This window comes from Somniosus microcephalus, chromosome 12, assembly GCF_052327205.1.
Source record: "Somniosus microcephalus isolate GS21.2 chromosome 12, FLI_Smic_1.0, whole genome shotgun sequence".
NCBI classification, from domain to species: Eukaryota; Metazoa; Chordata; class Chondrichthyes; order Squaliformes; family Somniosidae; genus Somniosus; species Somniosus microcephalus.
The window spans coordinates 126,673,880-126,694,903 of NC_140998.1; the positions used below are offsets into that span (position 1 = coordinate 126,673,880).

At 44.3% G+C, this 21,024-nt stretch overlaps 1 protein-coding gene across 4 annotated transcripts in view; it reads right to left on the reverse strand.

The window, feature by feature from the left end:
* The window catches only part of LOC147109516 (gephyrin), a 164,770-nt gene that overhangs the window by 61,051 nt on the left and 82,695 nt on the right, over positions 1-21,024 (reverse strand). For all 4 annotated transcript variants that reach the window (XM_086003527.1, XM_086003525.1, XM_086003528.1 and 1 more), the window contains one exon: positions 10,200-10,321. In XM_086003527.1, coding sequence (XP_085859653.1) covers positions 10,200-10,321 — 122 coding nt within the window. The remainder of the gene's footprint in view (positions 1-10,199; positions 10,322-21,024) is intronic.

Here is a 21,024-nt window from a genome sequence, read left to right on the forward strand (position 1 = left end):
GGAACAGCTAGGGTAGATAGAAAGAAACTATTTCCGCTGGTTGGGGAGTCTAGGACTAGGGGGCATAGTCTAAAAATTAGAGCCAGACCTTTCAGGAGTGAAATTGGGAAACACTTCTGCACACAAAGGTTGTTAGAAGTTTGGAACTCTCTTCTGCAAACGGCAACTGATGCGAGGTCAATTGTTAATTTTAAATCTGAGATTGATAGATTTTTGTTAACCAAAGGTATTATGGGATGTGGGGCAAAGGCAGGTATATGGAGTTAGGTCGCAGATCAGCCATGTTCTAATTGAATGGTAGAATAGGTTCGAGGGGCTAAATGGCCTATTCCTGTTCCTATGTTCCACCGTGCTGCTCCCAGCCCCCGATCATTCCTGACATCCCACCACCCACCCCCATGCTGCTTCCTAGCTCCCGTGCTGCTCCCTGCCAACCTGGGGAAGCTGCAACACAGGACTACATGCATGCTAAAAAGTGGAAACAGCATGCTATAGACAGGACTAAGCGATCCCACAATCAACGGATCAGATCAAAGCTCTGCAGTCCTGCCACTTTCAGTCGTGAATGGTGGTGGACCATTAAACAACTAACGGGAGGAGGAGGTTCCATGAATACCACTTCGGAGCAGCCCCCCACTCCCAACCCGCCTACCCATTAAATTCAGGCTGTCAACTCTGCTTCTCTCTCCACAGATGCTGCCTGGCCTGCTCTGTGTTTTCCAGCATTTTCTGGTTTTATTTCAGATTTCCAGCACCTGCAGTATTTTACTTTTACTTTACTGTAGAACTGTTTAAATTTGCAGGTAATGTGCCAGGCAATGACTATCTCCAACAAGCAAGAGTCTAATCACCTCCCCATGACATTCAACGGCATTACCATAATAAGAAAGTTGTGTGTGGGCGGGTGGTGTGAGTATTTTCGTAGTAAATTTAAATTCAGAATTCAAACTCTGCTATCCATACACTCCACATAATTAAGCTAAATATATTTTTGTGTACTGGATTTCCCCATGGAAAACATAAATTTAAATTTGCCACAAAAATAATAAGTTTCCATGGTAGATTGGTTCGCTGCCCAACTGGAAACATTGCATAATCTGAAACAAATCATATTAATTTACCCAGATATATTAGTTAAAAAGATTCAGATTTACAACCAACAGTAACATTATGCAAATTAATCTGATGTCAATTAATAGTAAAAGGCAGAAAAAGACAACCATTGTTTGACTGAACTATTCAGTCTGGTAAAACAATCATTTAAAACATAAATATACCATTTTTGGTATAAAATATCTGAACATCAGAAGGGTGTTTGAAGTCTTGGACCATGTATGGACATAAACCCAACACAGCTAAAATATCTTTGCACAGGACTGCCAAAAATATATGATGCCCTGAGTTAATAATAGGACTGTGATGAGGCACATGAGAATATACACTCTTCTGACAAGAGAGAACTAACATCAGTCACTAAAGATGTGTCACCCAAGGACTAGAGTCTTTTCTGTGCTCTGCTGAGTGTCAGGAAGACCCTTCACACAAACCAGGTGTTTCCCATAAAGGTGAGAGGTTCTAGAATAAGATATGTAGTCGATGGTGGTTTTCTGATAGATCTACCACCACCCCAGCACACGCTGAAGGAGTTTGTGAAATAGTTCAAGCTGTGCAGGCTGTTAGCACTCAGATGCACATCAATACAGTCACCTTGCACTAAACAAGCAATTAGACTGGCAGTTGGTGGAACAGCTTGACTTGATAACCAACCTGCTTCGCCAACTGCAAAATTTAACAGTTGACAACTGATGACTTGCTTACACATGGCTCTGAGATGCTGTTATTTTGAGCTCCCTTGAGTTGCCTGAAATAATTTGAACGGGGAGTACGGGATAATATTTTTAGTTCTTCTGTAGCTGCGCTAGTCCTGGACTTTAAAGGGGACATGCGGTCCGGGACAAGATGCCCAACACAGAGATTTTAGCATGTCAGTATTGTTAGGGCCTAGTCTGAGTGTATTTAGAGCTCTGGTGAAGTACACCATGCAACTAAGTCAGAATATAGCATGTGATTAATGGCAATTATATCTAACCCTGAATAACTGGCTTCATTAGTGTTTTAAATCTATAAATGTGAAACATTTATTGCTGTATTAAACCTACATCAGAAATTGCAAACTAGTGTTAAACCACTTTATTGCTTAGACTTGCAATTTCCACATATCAGTAAATGGTTGCAATAATTATCAACAGTGTGAGTATTTTCCCCTGTTCTTTAAAAGCTTAGAATTTGAAATATTCTGTTTAAAAAAAAATCACACAGCTCCATCAAGATTAATTAAGCATGGTTTAGGGTGAAATATTTTCCAGGCACTCAATCTTTCTGCTGCGAGCTGCAAACACAAGGGGCCATATTTTGCGGTCAGTGGCAAACGTTACACTTGCCCATGGACTTTCTATGGGATTTTACATTGGAAGTTCCTGTCAGCCAACGATCGAAAAAGCACAGCGCCCTCTACAGAGCAACTGTGTATATCCTTAACCAATCAGTTTGAAGAATCGTTAATGAGCAGCATAGAGTCAGAAACCAGGAAGTGTAAGTTAAAATAGTGAATTCAATGTCAAATCAGGTACAGAAAGCGAAATAAAGAATGGATTAACAAAGAGATAAAAGAGAAAGAAATAGTAAAATAAAGCCATTTTAAAATTTAAAAAAAAATCTCCAAAGTAATTAAAATCTGAAGTGTCAGAGAGGTTGTTTGACAGTAATTAAGACTGATCACGCCATTAAAATGGTACTGACACTGGAATGGACAAGCCCTAACTTTTTCTGGCGAGTTTAGTGGGCATATATCACTTAAGTACAGCAACTTCACGGCTTTCTATATATTTGAATGGAGAGTCTTTCAGTGAGAAACCATTGTCGCGCAGCTTCTGGTGGAGCAGGGCAACTCCGACAGCAACTTCCTGATTTACGCGTTTAACTGCGCATGTGCGGTCGCTGGAAGTTGCTGTCTGATTTACACGTTAATAACGGTGAACACTGATAGCCTCACTGTTATTTTTACTGCAAAATCCAGCCCAAGGCTTTCCAATAATTATGCATGTGATTAAATATATTAATATCACAGTTATGCTTCGGAAACCATTATTTGTTCACCATCTGTCAGAAACAGTTACACCCAGGACATTTACCTGGATTATCAAACCTTGGGTCTAAAATGTCGTACAACAGTCCAAAGATGTGCGGGTTAGGATGATTGGCTATGATAAATTGACCCTTAGTGTTAGAGGGATTAAATACGTGGGGTTACGGGGATAGGGTGGGATATGTGTTGGTGTAGGGGTTACGGGGATCGGGTGGGATATGTGTCGGTGCAGGCTCGATGGGCCGAAATGGCCTCTATCTGCACTGTGGGGTTTCTGTGATTCTGTGAACATTGTGTAACTGAAGGAAATATCTTTAAAAAATGGATGTTTCCACAAGTGCAATCAACATATAAAAAATGACTGCTGCAATGTAGCAACACTTTCCACCCATAAGAAAAGACTGAACAAAAAAAACACAAGCAAATCACAGCAAGGTTTTATGATTTGGCACAATTAACACAGAATGAATTCAAGTATTTAAAAACAAAAGAAAATTATGCTGTAGCCAAAATTTACAATTTTTTTTGCATTGTGCTAAATGTAGCACCTTCACAAAATGATAATGTACATAGAGAAGTTAGTGCCACAAAATTAGTGTGTATATATGATGTAAAGTGCGTACATCCTATTTATCGCACTTAGTTCCTTTGTCATAATTTTGTCATGGCTGGCAGTCACTCCTGGGTGCAACACCTGGAATTGCTTTTAAACTGTAAGATTTCTGTACTTCCCAATGCCTACCGGCCAGGCCTTCCTGCGCGAGGTGAGACCAGGGCTCCCCCAAGCTCTGTTTCTCCAGAAGGCACTCAGGTAAGTTTTTCTTTTACATTCATTAAACCATCATTATTTTCCAGCAGTTAAGCTTTATTTTAATTTATTTCAATTTACAGCTTACTAGTCGATCTCCTGCGGTTTTAAGGGATTGAAGACAAAGGGAGAGGAAGGAAGGATGAAAGAGGGGGAGGACTTTGGGGGAATTGAGAAAGCATGGGGGTGCGGTCATGAGAAGTGAGAGGAGGGGTTCTGGTAATTAGAGGAAGAGGAGGGGTTATGGTAATCAGAGAAGGAGGAGGGCTTATGGTAATCAGAGGAGGAGGGGTTATGATAATTAGAGGAGGGGTTAGGTAATTAGATGAGGAGGGGTTATGGTAATCAGAGGAGGAGGGGTTATGGTAATCAGAGGAGGAGGGGTTATGGTAATCAGAGGAGGAGGGGGGTTAGGTAATTAGATGAGGAGGAGGGGTTATGGTAATCGGGAGGAGGAGGGGTTATGATAATTAGAGGGGGGTTAGGTAATTAGATGAGGAGGGGTTATGGTAATTAGAGGGGTAATGGTAATTAAAGGAGGCGTGGTTATGGTAACTAAAGGAGGAGGAGGGGTTATGGTAATCAGAGGAGGAGGGGTTATGGGAATCAGAGGAGGGGTTATGATAATTAGAGGAGGGGTTAGGTAATTAGATGAGGAGGAGGGGTTATGGTAATTATAGGAGGGGTAATGGTAATTAAAGGAGGTGAGGTTATGGTAACTAAAGGAGGAGCAGCTATGGGAATTAAAGGAGGAGGTGGGGTTATGTTAATTAGAGGAGTTATGGCAACTAAAGGAGGGGTTATGCTAATTAAAGGAGGGGTTATGGTAATTACAGGGGGTGGGGTTATGGTAACTAAAGGAGAAGGAGGGGTTATGGTAATTAAAGGAGGAGGCAGGGTTATGGTAATTAAAAGAGGTGGAGTTATGGTAATTAGAGGAGGAGAAGGGGTTATGGTAATTAAAGGAGGAGGATGGGGTTTATGGTCATTTTCCCCTTTCCTCTCCATTTTCAATCTTCCCTCCCATCCAGCCCCAAGTTATATGCCATGTGTCCAAGTATCTAGGTGCTGAACAGTGTAAAGGGAATGAAGAAAACTGCTCAATTTGGCCTTTTGCCAGCTTCCTCAGGGACTGAGAATTAATGAAACTCCATTGTATGGTAGCAAAAGAGCAAAGCTTTAACTAATATTTATTTTCACTCAGCCTATTATTGCAAATATACAGATCGTCAATTGATATATAAAAAATAACAACAGAGAATGCTGGAAAAACTCAGCAGGTCAGGCAACATCCGTGGAGAGAAAATTGAGTTGACGTTTCGGGTTGAAACCCTTCTTCAATTGATATATGTTTGGTTTTAAAATAAATAGGTAACATTTAAAGTTACATAAAGTCAATGGCAGGATATTCACTGTGCAGAATGTGCCAACCAGCTAACAGGGACATATTTCACCACCAAGAATGGGCTACTGAAGCTGAAGAGAAGAGACCACTGAGCAGTTAACAGGCAGGAGTGATTATTAAAGGCCCAGAACTTCTTATGTTCATTAATAAATAGACATTCTTATTATGAACACAGCTAGCTTTTGCTAGTTACTTTATTGAGCACATGTGGACTGGTACAGTGTCTGTAGAGGCTTCCATCTTGACTGTTGCCTTGTGGGTAGCCTAGTGCCTCATGGGTAATGTAGTCTTAACATATATATACAGCTGGGTAGTGTAGTCTTATATACAGCTCTACGGCTCCACCTAGTGTCCACTATAGAATGACATGTTATTGATCATTACAGAACTGACTGCTGAAATTGAAGAGAGAGGTTGCTGAGTGACTAAAAGGCAGGGATTGGAAGGCATTGACATCTCATTCAATGGCACAACCAGGCTTAACACTTGTCATTTGAGGAACTGCAGAAAAGAATCCACATCCTGAGACTCCCTAGTTCAGTGCACTGAATCAGCACATGACTCCATTGTTCCTTTTCATTGAGACACTTAGATGATAGGCCAAGACCAATGCTGAGAGTGCAGGGAAGCAAGGTTTAAAAGAGTGAAAGAAGTCAAAATAAATCAAGCAGCAGTGGTCAGGTAATGATAAGCTTGGGTTTTAGAAGCCGAATGGCTGTAAGAGGAGAAGAAAGCTGAAGATGGTCAAGAGTCGAGTGGTCTTGGAGAAGTAGATCATGCAATGAGCCTTGATTGAATACAGTGAAATGCAGAGAAAAGGAAATGTAGGATTTATACTTGAACAAAAAGACAGTGAAGTTCAGCGGAGCAGCAACTATCATTGATAAATTTGATAAAAACAAGTATCACATGACGGAGATAGAGTGAGTGTTAGATGGTGACCTTTAGAAGTGAGAGAAGGCTCATTTTTGGAAAATTAAGACATTTCTTGAAACTTGAAGAAATAATCTTTAAGGGTTTAAAGTATGTGAACATTTACAGCGCAGAAACAGACCATTCGGCCCAACTGGTCCATGTCGGTGTTTATGTTCTACTGAGCCTCTTCCCACCTTACTTCATCTCACCCTATTAACATATCCTTCTATTCCTTTCTCCCTCATGTAACTTGGTTTATCTGTGATTTACAAAACCAGAAAGTTATTTAAAAGCCACACTGTATATATTTTTTCATTTTGCAATTTGTTGGCAATTAATTTCACAGCCATGAAGGATAGATTTTCAAGAAATAAAAAGTGCATAAAATAGTCATTTTGAATTGAAGTAGTAACAGCAGCAAATGTATGATATATGGCACTGCATGCAGTGTTGACTGAATTATAGTGACATTACAGCACGACACGTTCAATCTTTTCCTAGCTATGAATATCATTTCAAAAGAGACAAAAACTGTCCTGTTCTTGAGTTCATCTTAAAGCAAAATTACCATTAACAATGAATGCAATTAATATAACAATTAACTATGAAAAAAAGGCAATTTTAAAATCATTGGAGCTTTTTAGTTTTTGATCACATACATGATTTCGCTGAAGAAAGAGACAACCCCAAAACTGAAGAATTCACCCAGATATCAGGATGAAAAAATGCACCAATAATTTATTGGAAAATGATTACTGCATAGCACAGTGCTTTGGTAACTGTTGGAAAACCACATTCCATTCCATTTGAATGTTGGAAACCTGCATTTAAAATACAGCCCAGAGAAGGTGGATCAAAAATTTCCGTTCATCAATAATAATGACTGAAAATATTCCTCCTGTCCTTGATGAGAGTGACTTCTCTTCAATAATCACCTATTCCCCTGAAATCCATGGAAACAGTCATTTATCCCCAAGATCAGAGCAAGCATCATTTGAGCACAGTAAGCCAAAAATTGCTTTTCTCCCCTTGCCTCATGAAATGTTTTTCTATCCATAGATAAAATCTGAGAAATACTGAATCTCAAGATTGAATAACAGTCTGTCCTGGGGCTTGAACTTCGGGCCTACTGAGTTGGAAACCTGCAAGCGGCTCTAATTTTGTGTGGGATGTTTATTTTGGCAGAGAGAGGAGACTTGATCTTCATCATTCTGGGCAAAAACTATACATTTTAGAAATCTCAATTGCACTTGTTACTTAAACCAGGAACCAGTCATCTAAGAATAAGTCCTACTTAAAGCGTTTATCATAACTTAAGCTGCAGATGTACCCAACATTCAATCACTTCAATTGCAGGGCAAAACAAGCTAAAGTATACTAATGCCGTTTGCAGCAGCAGTAGATTTAGAAATGAATGTAGAGGTGTAAGTGCTGAAGGTATGCAATTCATTTTCTGAGGGGCTCTGGGGGTTTGTACAGTGAGGAAACTTTAGCTTTTGGTATTATATTTGGTATATTTTGGAGCCAACCCTGATTCTGCCTCAAAGGGTTACAGATATTCTAAATATGGAAATAAAAGTAGTTGCAAGAACTTCAATACAACATGCACCTACAATAATCCCAACCTGTTGTGCATTCTACATACATAAGACAAAACTGTCTTGCAAACACATCTGCCCCATCCTATACCACATAACATCCCAGATCAGATGGTTGATTAGCAGGATCGAAAGAAACAAATAAATCATCAGAGATAGATATTTATCATAGAGAGTTGAAAAAAACTAGGGAGGAAATTAATGAGGCACGAACAATAAATGTGAGGGAATCACTGGACAATGGAGATAGACCAGTAGATTGTAACAAGGCCTAATGCAGTGCCCATTTTCTATAAAGGGTGACAAAACAGGCACAGGCAACTACAGACCTATTAGTTTCACTTCCATTCCATGTAAAATAATGAAATAGATTATCACGAGTAAACTTGAGGATTACCTGTACACTAATAGCCTAGTAAACAGTAGCCGACATAGATTCAGATGGGAAGATGATTGCTAACCCTAACCAACCTCTTTGACTTTGAGAACTATGAAGTGGGGTGCCCAAGGGCTTGGTATTGTAACCACTACTGTTTCACATTAACACAAATGATCTGGATTCAAAGTCAATGCAAAGTAGTCAAATTTGCTGCTGATGTCCTCTAGGAGGGGCAGTGAAATCATAGGAGGCAGCTCAGAAATTACAGAATGAGTTGGACAAAATAAATATGTGGGATGAACATTGGAAAATGAGATTTACAGCAGACAAGTGCAAAATACTGCACATAGGATGGAACATGTACTCCATGAATGGTATTGAAATAGCTAAGTATGAAGTTGAAAGAGACCTAGGAGTCTTAGCAGACTCAATGCTAAGCATGTGAAACCAATGCAAAATCAATCAACAAAGGCACCAGAATGTTGAACTGTGTAGCTAAAACGGTAGAATGTAAGTCAGAGCAAGTCGTGATCAAAGGTACAGTGCTGTGTATAGGCAACACCTTTAGTACTGTGTCGAGTTCTGAGTGACAAGACAAAAAGATAGACTTTTAAGTGGAGACAGTGCAGAGAGGAAGCATGAGGCTGATTCCTTGTGTTAGAGGTCTGAATTATGAGGAAAGGCTGGAGATTTGGGTTTTCCAGACTAGAAGGAAGATGTCTGAGGCATGATCTTATAGAGGCATGCAAGATTGTAAATGGTATGGAAAAAGTAACTCTGGAATATTATTTGAAATTAAACTGTGAAGAGTAGGATGAAGGGACACAGGTTCAAGCTAGTTAAAGGATTATCAGGAAATTCTTCTTCACACAAGGAGTGAGCAACACGTGGATGGGCTCTCGGGTAACAGAAGGCAAAATCCCTGGAATCACTTAAATAATAACTGGATGTGAAATAGGGGAATTGTAGGGCACCTGAATGGATAAACGAGATGGCCCAAATGGTCTTCCTTATGTGTAATTATCTTCTGACCTTGTGTGCTGGTTTAACTATTTTAAACTTTTATTTTTGAGTAGCTTCAGAGGGATCTGGGTGAGTTAGTATCATTGAAGCAAAACCTTTTTGACGAAGGGTCACATCCAAAACGTTAGCCCGTCTTTATTTCCTAGATAAGCATTAACCTGCTGTGCATTTTCTGTTTCTTGGTCGTGAATATACATGAGAAATTACAGTTGGCAATAATACTGAACACATAATAAATCGTTACGATGTTGCTCTGTTCAGTATTTTAATAGAGATATTAACCCATTTAAAATAAGTGGCAAATCTCCGAGAGCGTCCAATGCTGCCCTCCAATCCCAGTGACAAAAGCTGACTTTCCTTCTGAAACGCTGACAAGACGATTTCGGAGTTGAAATGCTGACTGCCAGTTGAAAGAGTACATGATGTACTTTGGGAACAAATTTAATCAGAGTATATTTCCCTATTCAATTCATGCCATCAAGTTTCTGCTGCAAAATGTAAATTTATAAACCATAATCTTCACCCTTTACCTATTTTCTCCTTCAGACCACATGAGTGACACACATGGGGTTACATACCCCCTGTACACTCTTGTTCATGCACTGCTGAACTCACAGGTCCAAATTCCTACCTGCACTATTTTAAAGCAGTCACTAACCTCTTAAAAATGCTTTAAAACACTGTAGTAGAGATAGGAATTTATATGAACAAATTCACTGGTGGGTTAAAAATAGCACACGGGGAATTAACACCATAATTTGTGAAAAAAGCCTCAAATGTGTCCTCGGTCAACTCTTAAAAAGGTGAGAAAAGCTGAAGTCTGTTCTTGACCAGTACTGAAACCTGGAATTTTACCAGAAGGGATGTACAATTAACAAATACAATTAGTTTTTGAAAGATGCACTGTAATGTGTAACAGTACTTACTTATCTCCCACAATTCCCAGGTTGATGGTTGGGTATCCATGTTCCTGAATTGTTGCTAGAAGGGTTGAACGATTGCTGTCCCGAATCTTTCCTGGTGTTAGTTCATCCTCAGGATTCAGGAGCTGTAGGAGAAAACCGTGCAGATTAAAATATCAATCCATCAGTACTTGATTTACTGTGGTTAGGTGATAAGCTGGTCACACATTGCTGGATAAACCATTTTTTCCAAAAAAAAGGAAACAAACAAGAAACTAAGGAGGATTACTAAAATGATCAATATGCTTATCTTGTAAATATTGTATATATAAATAATAAGCCCAAGTCACCAATATGATGAATGATGAAGGCAAGATCACTTTCAGAAACCTCAGGCATCAAGGCATCAGACAAGTTTCTCTCCTTTTCCAGATCTTAGTTGGAGGGCACGTCCCCAAGAAGCCAAGAAATGTGTACAGCAATGAAGAAGATGGTAATAACTACAAAGAACTTGTAGGACTGATATTCCGAGAGGTCCAATATGGGACTGGTTGGTGGGTACATCATATCTAGATGATATTTCTATTTGAAAAATGAATGTCACTTTCTTCTCCACATATCCTCTACGTACCACTATGCCTCTTGACAAATCAGTACACTCAAAATGATGGTGGATCTTTTTCAGTAAGATGAGATACAGATCCATCAGCAAGTAAATACTGTTCAGAAGAGATTCAAACAGGACTATTTGGTCAAAGTTTGAGAAATTATTTATGTAGCAGCTGTGACCTAAGTTATACTGCACATGCAAGTGCTGTACACTAAGTTGGTAATTTGTCTCTTGGGATGTGGAACTGGAAGAATTGTTGGTTTTGTGGATGAATAACTACATCTTTAAGGCCCCCCATTGAGAGCTATGCTCCCGAAAGACAGCTCAACTGATCTGTGATAAAAATGACCATTTTAAATGTCTCCTTTGATGCAGCATAGAACAAATGAAGACACAAGATTGAATGGTATGCCAGAGTTACAGACATAAAATTCTTCACTCCAGACCTGTTGATACTGCCCTATGATAGTGGATTCTCAAAGAGTACTGAGCTTTGCTATTGGGTTGGCATCAAAAACTGGACTACCCAAGTCATCCAAACAGAACAATCCCCAAATCTCTAAATGTGAAGGATACATTGCATCAATTGGCACCGAGCAACCTTGTGATGTTGGCTCTGAAAATCAGCATTTCAACACATTTTGATGTGGAATCAAGCCTAGTATGAGTTGTTGCTGAGAGTTATGTCAAAGTCATCAGAGCCAAAGCAGATCAATTAAGTACACCTAAATATATGGAACTAAACTGCTGCCCTGTGATTATGCCCATAGGAAGTCAGGGTGAATTAGTGACTTGCAATTTTGTGTCGTCCTTTTAAATTCCAATGTCGGTCTGGAGGGCTTGTGCCGAGACTGGCTTAACCAATTTAACTTCAGCCACCGCAGGCCTATTATGGGTGGTCATGCAGTCCTTCAAAATCACCTCTCAGTGATGCAGTCAAATGTGTGGGAATGAAATTAAGAGCGAGGGGGAAGGAGGTTCTCAATGTACTTGACTTCCTAACTGCCCTCTGAAGTGGATTAGCAAGCCACTCAGCAGAATCAAACCGTGACAAAGAATAACAAGAATGAAACTAGATGGACCACTAGGCATTGAATCAAGCCATAACAAAGGCACACCAAGCTTAGTTTACGCTGCAAAGTCCTCCTCACTAACAACTGGGGACTGGTGCCAAAGTTGGGAGAGCTGGCCCACATACTAGTTAAGCAAAAACCTGATAATAGTCATACTCACAGAAACATACCTACGTCCAGACTCCTCAATCACCATCCCTGGGTATGTCTTGCTCCACCAGTAGGACAGACCCACCAAAACGTGGGGACTCCGTGGCGTACAGCTTGGGCGGGAGGCGGATGGGGAGATGGCCCTAGGAGTCCTCAACTTTGAGTCCGGACCCCATGAAGTTTCATGGCTTCAGGTCAAACATGAGCAAGGAAACCTCCTATGGATTACCACCTACCACCCTCCCTCAGCTGATGAATCAGTACTCCTCCATGTTGAACACCACTTGTTGGAAGCACTGAAAGTAGCAAGGGAACAGAATGTACTCTGGGTGGGGAACATCAATGTCCATCACAAAGGGTTGTTCAGTAGTACTACCACTGACTGAGCTTCCCAAGTCCTGAAGGACTTAACTGCCAGATTGGACTTGTGGCAGGTGGTGAGAGAACCAACACGGGGAAATAACCTACTTGACAATCCTCAGATGGAAGTATTGAGTGGATGATCCTTCTTGGGCTTCTTCTTACGTCTCCACCAGCACAGACGCCTATCTTCCAATTTAATTCCCATGTGACATTAAGAAACAGCTGAGTGCATTGGACACAGCAAAGGCTACGGCTCCGACAACACCCTGGCTGTAGTGCTGAGGACCTATGATCCAGAACTCCTAGCTAAGCTGTTCCAGTATAGCTACAAAATTGGCATCTGAATGACAATGTGGAAAATTACCCAGGTATACCCTAGCCACAAAAAGCAGGACTAATCCAACTTGGCCAATTACCCTTCCGCCAAGACCACTTGGCCCCCGACCTCATTACAAACCTTGGTCCAAACATGGACAAAGGAGCTGAATTCCAGAGGTGAGGTGAGACTGACTGCCCTTGACATCAAGGCAGCATTTGACCGAGTGTGGCATCAAGGAGCCCTAGTAAAACTGAAGTCAATGGGAATTGGGGGGGGGGAAACGTTCCACTGGCTGGAGTCATACCTAGCACAAAGGAAGATGGTTGTGGTGGTTGAAGGTCAATTATCACAGCCCCAGGACATCGCTGCAGGAGTTCCTCAGGGAAGTGTCCTAGGCCCAACTTTCTTCAGCTGCATCATCAATGACCTTCCTTCCATCATAAGGGTACTACAGTAAACATGGGTGACTTTAATCTATATATAGACTGGCCAAACCAAATTAGCAATAATACTGTGGAGGATGAGGAGCCAACTAGGGAACAGGCTTTCCTAGATTGGGTATTGTGTAATGAGAAGGGGTTAATTAATAATCTTGTTGTGCGGGGTCCTTTAGTGAAGAGTGACCATAACATGATAGAATTCTTCATTAAGATGGAAAGTGAAGAAGTCCAATCTGAAACTAGGGTCCTAAATCTAAACAAAGGAAACTACGAAGGTATGAGGAGTGAGTTGGCTATGATAGATTGTGGAGCTTCATTAAGAGGCATGATGGTGGATAGGCAATGGTTAACATTTAAGGAACAAATGCATAAATTGCAACAGTTATACATTCCTTTCTGGTGCAAAAACACAAAAGGAAAAGCGGCCCAACCATGGCTAACAAAAGAAATGAAGGATAGTATTAGATCCAAAGAGGGGTCATATAAAGTTGCCAGAAAAAGTAGCAAGCCTGAGGATTGAGAACAGTTTATCCAAGAGATTGATTAAGAGGGGAAAAATAGAGTATGAGAGTAAACTTGCAAGGAACATAAAAGCAGACTGTAAAAGCTTCTACAAGTATGTAAAAAGAAAAAGATTAGTGAAGACAAATGTAGGTCCCTTAGTCAGAAATGGGAGAATTTATAATGGGGAGCAAGGAAATGGCAGAGCAATTAAACATGTACTTCGTTTGGTTCTGTCTTCACGGAAGAGGACACAAATAACTTCCCAGAAATGCTAGGGAACCAAGGGGGAGAAATTCGGTATCGCCCCATTTGGGGCATAAGTATCAGCCGGGCGCGGAATTTTGCGCCCGGCGCAAATTATCGCCACTTACTGCTAAATTGGCCTCCTTCGCCCCAGGAGGTGATTGGAGCGCTAAAACAGGCGCTGCACGACTGTCTTGAGGCGCTACCTCCGAGGACAGACGCAGCGCAGGTGCTGTCAGTTAGCGATTGCACACAGACACGCTGGCGCCGGTCAGCTCTTAAAGGGGAGGGTCGATCTTGAATTACAGCCACACCCTGCGCATCAGAGCCCTGAATCTCGGCCTGGACAGACCTGTTGCCACATACTTAAGCCAAGGACCATGGAGAGGGCCAGGGAGCGAGCGCAGTGGTTCAGCGAGGGGGCCTTGGAGGCTCTGGTTGGCGCGGTGGAGCGCAGGCAATCTCTCCTGTACCCGGACAGTTGCAGGAGGCCGCTGCTCAGCGACTATCGAAAAGCTTGGAGGGAGGTGGCTCACAGAATGACCTCCAGCAGCATGGTGCCTACGACCCCTGTGCAATGCAGGAAGAAGTTCAACGACCTCACTCGGGTCGTCAGGGTGAGTATCCTTTTCAGAATCCTCTTCATCCCTGCACCTCGACCTCACTTTATGGCCAAAGGGTCCTGAAAGCCCCAATGCCCAGCACTCATCCAACACCTATGGCCCTTTCAGGAAACTCACACGCACATTCAGCACTTTGCACACTGTAAGGGCTATTCGGCCATGGGAGGCATTGCAGCCAAGATCAGGGTTGCACACTGTAAGGGCTATTCGACCATGGGAGGCATTGCAGCCAAGATCAGGGCTGCACACTGTACTCAGACCCCGTCCTTTCTCTTGCAGGGCAAGCTGGCGCATAATAGGAGGCAGCAGCAACGGACCGGGGGTGGCCGGCCTCACCTTCAAGCCCTGACCGATCTGGAGCAGTGAGTCCAACGGATTATGGCAGGCCGGATGATTGGCCCCGTCACCACTGGAGATGTCGACCCCGTTATGGACAGCAATGGTAAGGTCATCACCTTTTTGACCTCTCTCCTTCCACTTGTTCCTCACACCAGCATCCTTTGCCACTTTCGAGCCAATACAGTGCATTGCAGCACTCACGCCTCCCTTGCTGCCACCCTGTCCTCACGCTAAAGCCACTCTTATACCTCCCTGCTTTCAGATGCTGATTCACCAGGTGAGGAGGCGGGCCCTCAAGCTGCCACTGTGAGTGATTCTGAAGGCGACGACGAGGAGGAAACTGGACCATCAGTGCCACCCTCAGCCGAGGCAGCCCATGGCCATAATGGGGACATGCCTTCCCTGGAGGGGAGCAGGGGGGAATGGTCTGAGGAGGGTGAAGCTCCGGGGCCCAGCGGGCAGCAGCAACGCGAGGGGGGTAGGGAAGCTCGGAGGCTGTCTCCCCGGAGGGAGAGTCTGGCCTCGAGTCCTGCTGCACTGAGCGCGGACGAGGTGCGGGTCCTCGCTGAAATGAGCGCCCAGGCGGAGCACAGGCACACTGAGCTCATGGCTGCAGTGGCAAGGATGCCAGATTCCATTGAGTCACTGGCAAGGAGTCTCCAGGACTTCGGCGCAGCACAGGCAAGGATTGTGCAGGACTTCAGCGCAGCACAGACGGCTGCCACGCAAGTGCTAAGTGCTGCAATGCAGTCAGTGGCTGGTCTCATGCAGATGCAGATTGATGCCACACGAGCACTGACTGCTGCCACCCTCGCTGGATCGGGCAGGATTCCCCGGGGCCCTCACCGCGCCGCAGCAGGCCAGCAATCTGTACTCCAGCAGATTGCTCCGCATGCTGCAGTGTTGCCCTGTGGGAGTGCCAGTGTGTCGGCCAAACAGGGAGTGCCTGTCCTCTCTCAGGATGACAGCTTTCCTGCTGCGAGCACGGTCACTTCTCCACTGCAGCTGCCACCACCTGTAGGACAGACTGCTGCCGCTCATGCAGAGTTGGAGCACTCAGCAGCCGGGCCCTCCAGGCCCAGAGCTGGTCCAGGCCGTCCCTCAAGGGCATCTGCAGTCTCAGTTTCTGACACTCAGCAGCCTTCCCCCAGCCTTGCTGCAGCCACTGGGGTCCCATTACGGAGGAGCTGCAGGGTGGGAAGGGGCCAATCTCGCAAGCGAAGCAGATCACCCTCGAAGGGCAAAAAGTAGGAGGTGTGGCAAAATGTTGTTAATTGTTTTATCGAAGGCAGAGGATCGTGGTCATATTTTTGTTACTGTTTTGGTCATTGTCTCCAGGTTGTGAGAGCCAGTTATGTGACTGACTGTTTGTTTGGGGGTTTCTTTCTATTACTTTGTCATGCAGGAAGGGTACACAGTTTGTTAAATAAAGAAGTGTCTTTATTCAGAATGTGCATGTTTGCTCTTTGAACTATTTGTTGCCTTGACCGGCTTAGGGGTTGCGGCACGGTTCCATTCAGGTTCTTTGAATGGCAGAAGCCATTCCCTCAGAGGGGGCCTAGAAGCGACTTGCTATAAGCCGCTGACGGACGGCCCTTGCACTTTGTGCCTCCCTCCCGTCTTGGTGCTGCTGCTGCTCCTCCTCCTCTGCTGGTGCTCCAATGTCTGGTGGCATTGGCTGAGTCCTGAGGATTGCCAGGTTATGCAGCATGCAGCACACAACGACGAAGTGGGAGACTCGCTCAGGTGAGTACTGAAGGGCTCCTCCGGAATGGTCCAGACAGCAGAACCGTTGCTTGAGCACGCCGATTGTGTGCTCAACGATGTTCCTGGTAGCTTGATGGCTCTCATTGTATCGTTCTTCAGCAGGGGTGCTGGGCGAACGGAGCGGGGTCATCAGCCAGGTGCACAGTGGATAGCCCTTGTCCCCGAGAAGCCAGCCTCCTGGGTGAGCCGGGGCCTCGAAAAGGTCTGCCACAGAAGTGTGGCGCAGGATGAAGGCGTTGTGGCTGCTGCCTGGAAAGCGGGCATTGACAGCGAGTATCAGCTGTCTGTGGTCACAGACCAACTGGACGTTCAACGAATGGAACCCCTTTCGGTTGCGGAAATCCTCGGCATTCTCTTGCGGCGCCCGCAAAGCCACATGCATGCAGTCAATGGCGCCCTGCACCATGGGGAAGCCCGCTATTCTTGCAAAGCCCATTGCGCGTTCTTGCTGCTTGTCCGGGGTCATGGGGAAGGAGATGTACTGTCGTCTCCTTTTAAAGAGGGCATTCGTGACTTGACGGATGCAGCAATGCACCGCGAACTGGGAGATATTGGCAATGTCCCCAGTAGCGGATTGAAAGGAGCCGGTGGCATAGAAGTTGAGAGCCACTGTTACCTTCACTGCCACCGACAGAGATGTCCTGCTCCTCAGTTGAGGCTGCAGATCTGGCTGAAGCAGGTGGCAGAGCTCAGTGACCACCTCCTTGCTGAATCGCAGCCTCTGAAAACACTGCTCCTCAGACATATTGATGTATGAGAACTGTTGGCGGAAAACCCTGGGAGCGTAAGGTCTCGTGTGCCGACGCCTGTTGGCCCTCCTCCGTTTGGCCATGATTGCCACTCTCTCTCTGCGTCTCTGTGCCCTCTCAATGTAATGGAGAAGCACGACGTTCCCATCCATTGCAGCCCCCATAGTATGTGGCCATTCAAAGTTATGCCGGTGAAAAAGCAAAGCAACTACAAAGTTCTGGTCAGAAGCCAAAAGTACCTCTGTGAGCGCTGATTCAATGCAGAAATCTCTCTCCCTTTGTCTCTCTGCAAATCTCTCTCTCTCTCACACAGAAGCAGTGGTCCAAAAATGGCTACCACAAAGAAGCCAGGAAGAGCCCCCTTTAAATAGCGCCCCCCCAGCCCCACAGCGACTGGAAACCGTTCCAGTCAACCTGTCGTTGGGAGCGACAGGCGGAAAGGAGGGGGGAGCCACTGAATTTCCGGTCCGGGGCGCCCCAAGGGCGTTGCACTCTGAAATGATGTCAGGATCTGTGCGCGCAGCTGAGCGGGTGTTGCGGTTTAGCGCCGCCGCTAAATGTCTGCTCAATTTCGCGAGAGGCGCAGGTATCGCCACGCCCGGGCGCTAGCTGGTTCGCGCCCCACTTATCGCCCTCTTAATGCGCTAACGGGTGGCGCAACCAACTGAATTTCTCCCCCCAAGGGTCTAGTGAGAAGGAGGAATTAAAGGAAATTAGTAACAGACAGGAAACAGAGTAGGAATAAATGGGTCTTTTTCAGGGTGGCAGGCGGTGACTAGTGGGGTACTGCAGGGATCAGTGCTTGGGCACCAGCTATTCACAATATATATCAATGATTTGGATGAGGGAACCAAATGTAATATTTCCAAGTTTGCTGATGATATGAAATTAGGTGGGATTGTGAGTTGTGAGGAGGATGCAAAGAGGCTTCAAGGCGATTTAGACAAGTTGAGTGAGTGGGCAAATACATGGCAGATGCAGTATAACATGGATAAATGTGAAGTTGTCCACTTTGGTAGGAAAAACAGAAAGGCAGAGTATTATTTAAATGGCGATAGATTGGGAAAGGTTGATGTACAAAGGGACCTGGGACACCAGTCACTGAAAGCAGGCGCAGCAAGCAGTTAAGAAGGCAAATGGTATGTTGGCCTTCATTGCAAGAGGATTTGAGTAAAGGAGCAAGGATGTCTTACTACAGTTATACAGGGCCTTGGTGAGACCACACCCAGAGTACTGTGTGCAGTTTTGGTCTCCTTATCTAAGAAAGGATATACTTGCCATAGAGGGAGTGCAGCGAAGGTTCACCAGACTGATTCCTGGGATGGCAGGACTGTCGTATGAGGAGAGATTGGGTCAACTAGACCTGTATTCACTAGAGTTTAGAAGAATGAGAGGGGATCTCATTGAAACGTAAAAAATTCCAACAGGGCTAGACAGACTGAATGCAGGGAGGATGTTTCCCCTGGCTGAGGGTCTAGAACGAGGGGTCACAGTCTCAGGATACAGGGTAGGACATTTAGGATTGAGATGAGGAGAGATTTCTTCACTCAGAGGGTGGTGAACCTGTGGAATTCTCTACCACAGAAGGCTGTGGAGGCCAAGTCACTGAATATATTTAAGAAGGAGATAGATTTCTAGACACAAAAGGCATCAAGGGGTATGGGGAGAGAGCAGGAATATGGTATTGAGATAGAGGATCATATTGAATGGCGGAGCAGGCTCGAAGGGCCTACTCCTGCTCCTATTTTTCTATCTTTCTATAAAGGTTATAAGTGGGCTGTTCACTGATTGAGTACAGTATTGAGCTCCTTTCCCAATTCCTCAGATAATGAAGCAGTCCATGCCTGCATTCAGTAAGACCTGGGCAACATCCAGGCTGATAAGTGGCAAATAATATTCATGCCATATAAGTGCCAGGCAATGACCATTTCCAGGAGGGAGACTAACCACCCCTCCATAACATTCAACAGTATTACCATTACCAAGTCCCTCACCATCAACAACCACTGACCAGAAACTTAACTGGACCAGCCACATAAATGCCGTGGCTACTAGAGCAGGTCAGAGGCTGGGTATTCTGTGGCGAGTGGCTCACCTCCTCACTTTCCAAAACCTCTCCACCATCTACAAGGTACAAGTCAGGAGTGCAATGGAATATTCTCTACTTGCCTGGATGGGTGCAGCTGCAACAACACTCAAGAAGGTCAACACCATTCAGGACAAAGCAGTTTACCTCATCCACCCTCTCCACCACTGGCATAACGTGGCTGCAGTGTGTACTATCTACAGAATGCATTGCAGTAACTCGCCTAGGCTTCTTCGGCAGCACCTCCCAAACCCGTGACCTCCACCATCTAGAAGGACAAGGGCAGCAGATGCATGGGAACCCCATCACCTCCAAGTTCCCCTCCAAGCCACACACCATCCTGACTTGGACGTAGATCACTGCCATTCCTTCATCATCGCCGGGTCAAAATCCTTGAACTCCCTACCGAACAGGACTGTGGAAGTAACTTCACCGCACGGACTGTAGCAGTTCAAGGCAGCAGCTCACCACCTTCTCATGGCAATTAAGGATGGGCAATAAATGCTTGGTTTTCCAGCAATGCCCACATTCCAAAAACAAATTTAAAAATAATTTCCCTCTTGTCTGGAGTCTAAGTTCCCACTGCTGATCTAAAATTGGAGAAAGCTCAGGAGGATAGATACTGGACAAAGAGATTTAAACTCAGCATTGGGAGGCAGGAGAGAGAGAGCTGTCATTTTAATGCAACAAAAACTTGCATCTTTATAGTGCCTTTAACATAGAAAAACGTTCCAAGCTGTTTCACAGAGGTATAATCAAAAAAACAGATGCTGAGCCAAAGGAGATATTAGGTTGGGTATAATGAAGATTGGTTAAAGATGTGGGTTTTAAGGGGGTCTTAAAGGAAGGGAGGGAGCTGGAGAGCCAGAGGGAATTTCAGAGCATGGGGCATAGGCTGCTGAAGGCACAGTCTGCAATGGTGGGACGAAGAGAGGGGAGATATACCACAGTACTGGAGGAGCAAAGCAATAGCTGATCAGAATACCATGTTTAAAATGTGAAAAAGAAAATGTATCTATGGACACCAGTTGACATGGAGTTGAGAATTTTGGTAGATAAAAGCGCTCATCTTATATGAGGATCACGTATTTCAGCAGAATCTTGAAGGAGTTCCTTATATAGGATTATGAGGAGATTTGTTAAGCCCTGACAACCATTACTGGATATTGAGAGTCACTAGACATTCAGGAGGAACCAGTAGATTGGAAATAAAGCAATCTGGTGCCCATAATCAAAAATGGGAATAAGAGAGACACGGGCAACTCCACATCTCAATGCCATTCTGTGTAAAATACTGGGATTGATCATCATGAGTAAATTTGAGGAGTATCTGTACAACAACAACCTAGTATACAGCAGCTAACATGGATTCAGAAGGCATAGATCATGCCCGGGCGACCTCCTTGACTTCTTTGTGGAAATGACATCCCAGTGGAGTATGAAAAGCCAAACAACAGTGTACATAGTTTTCCAAATGGCACAAAGTCCCACATGAACGGCTATTAGTCAAACACAGGGTAAACACTGGGAATGCATACGAAGCTGGCTGAAGAGCAGAAAACAGTTGAGTACACAATAGAGGA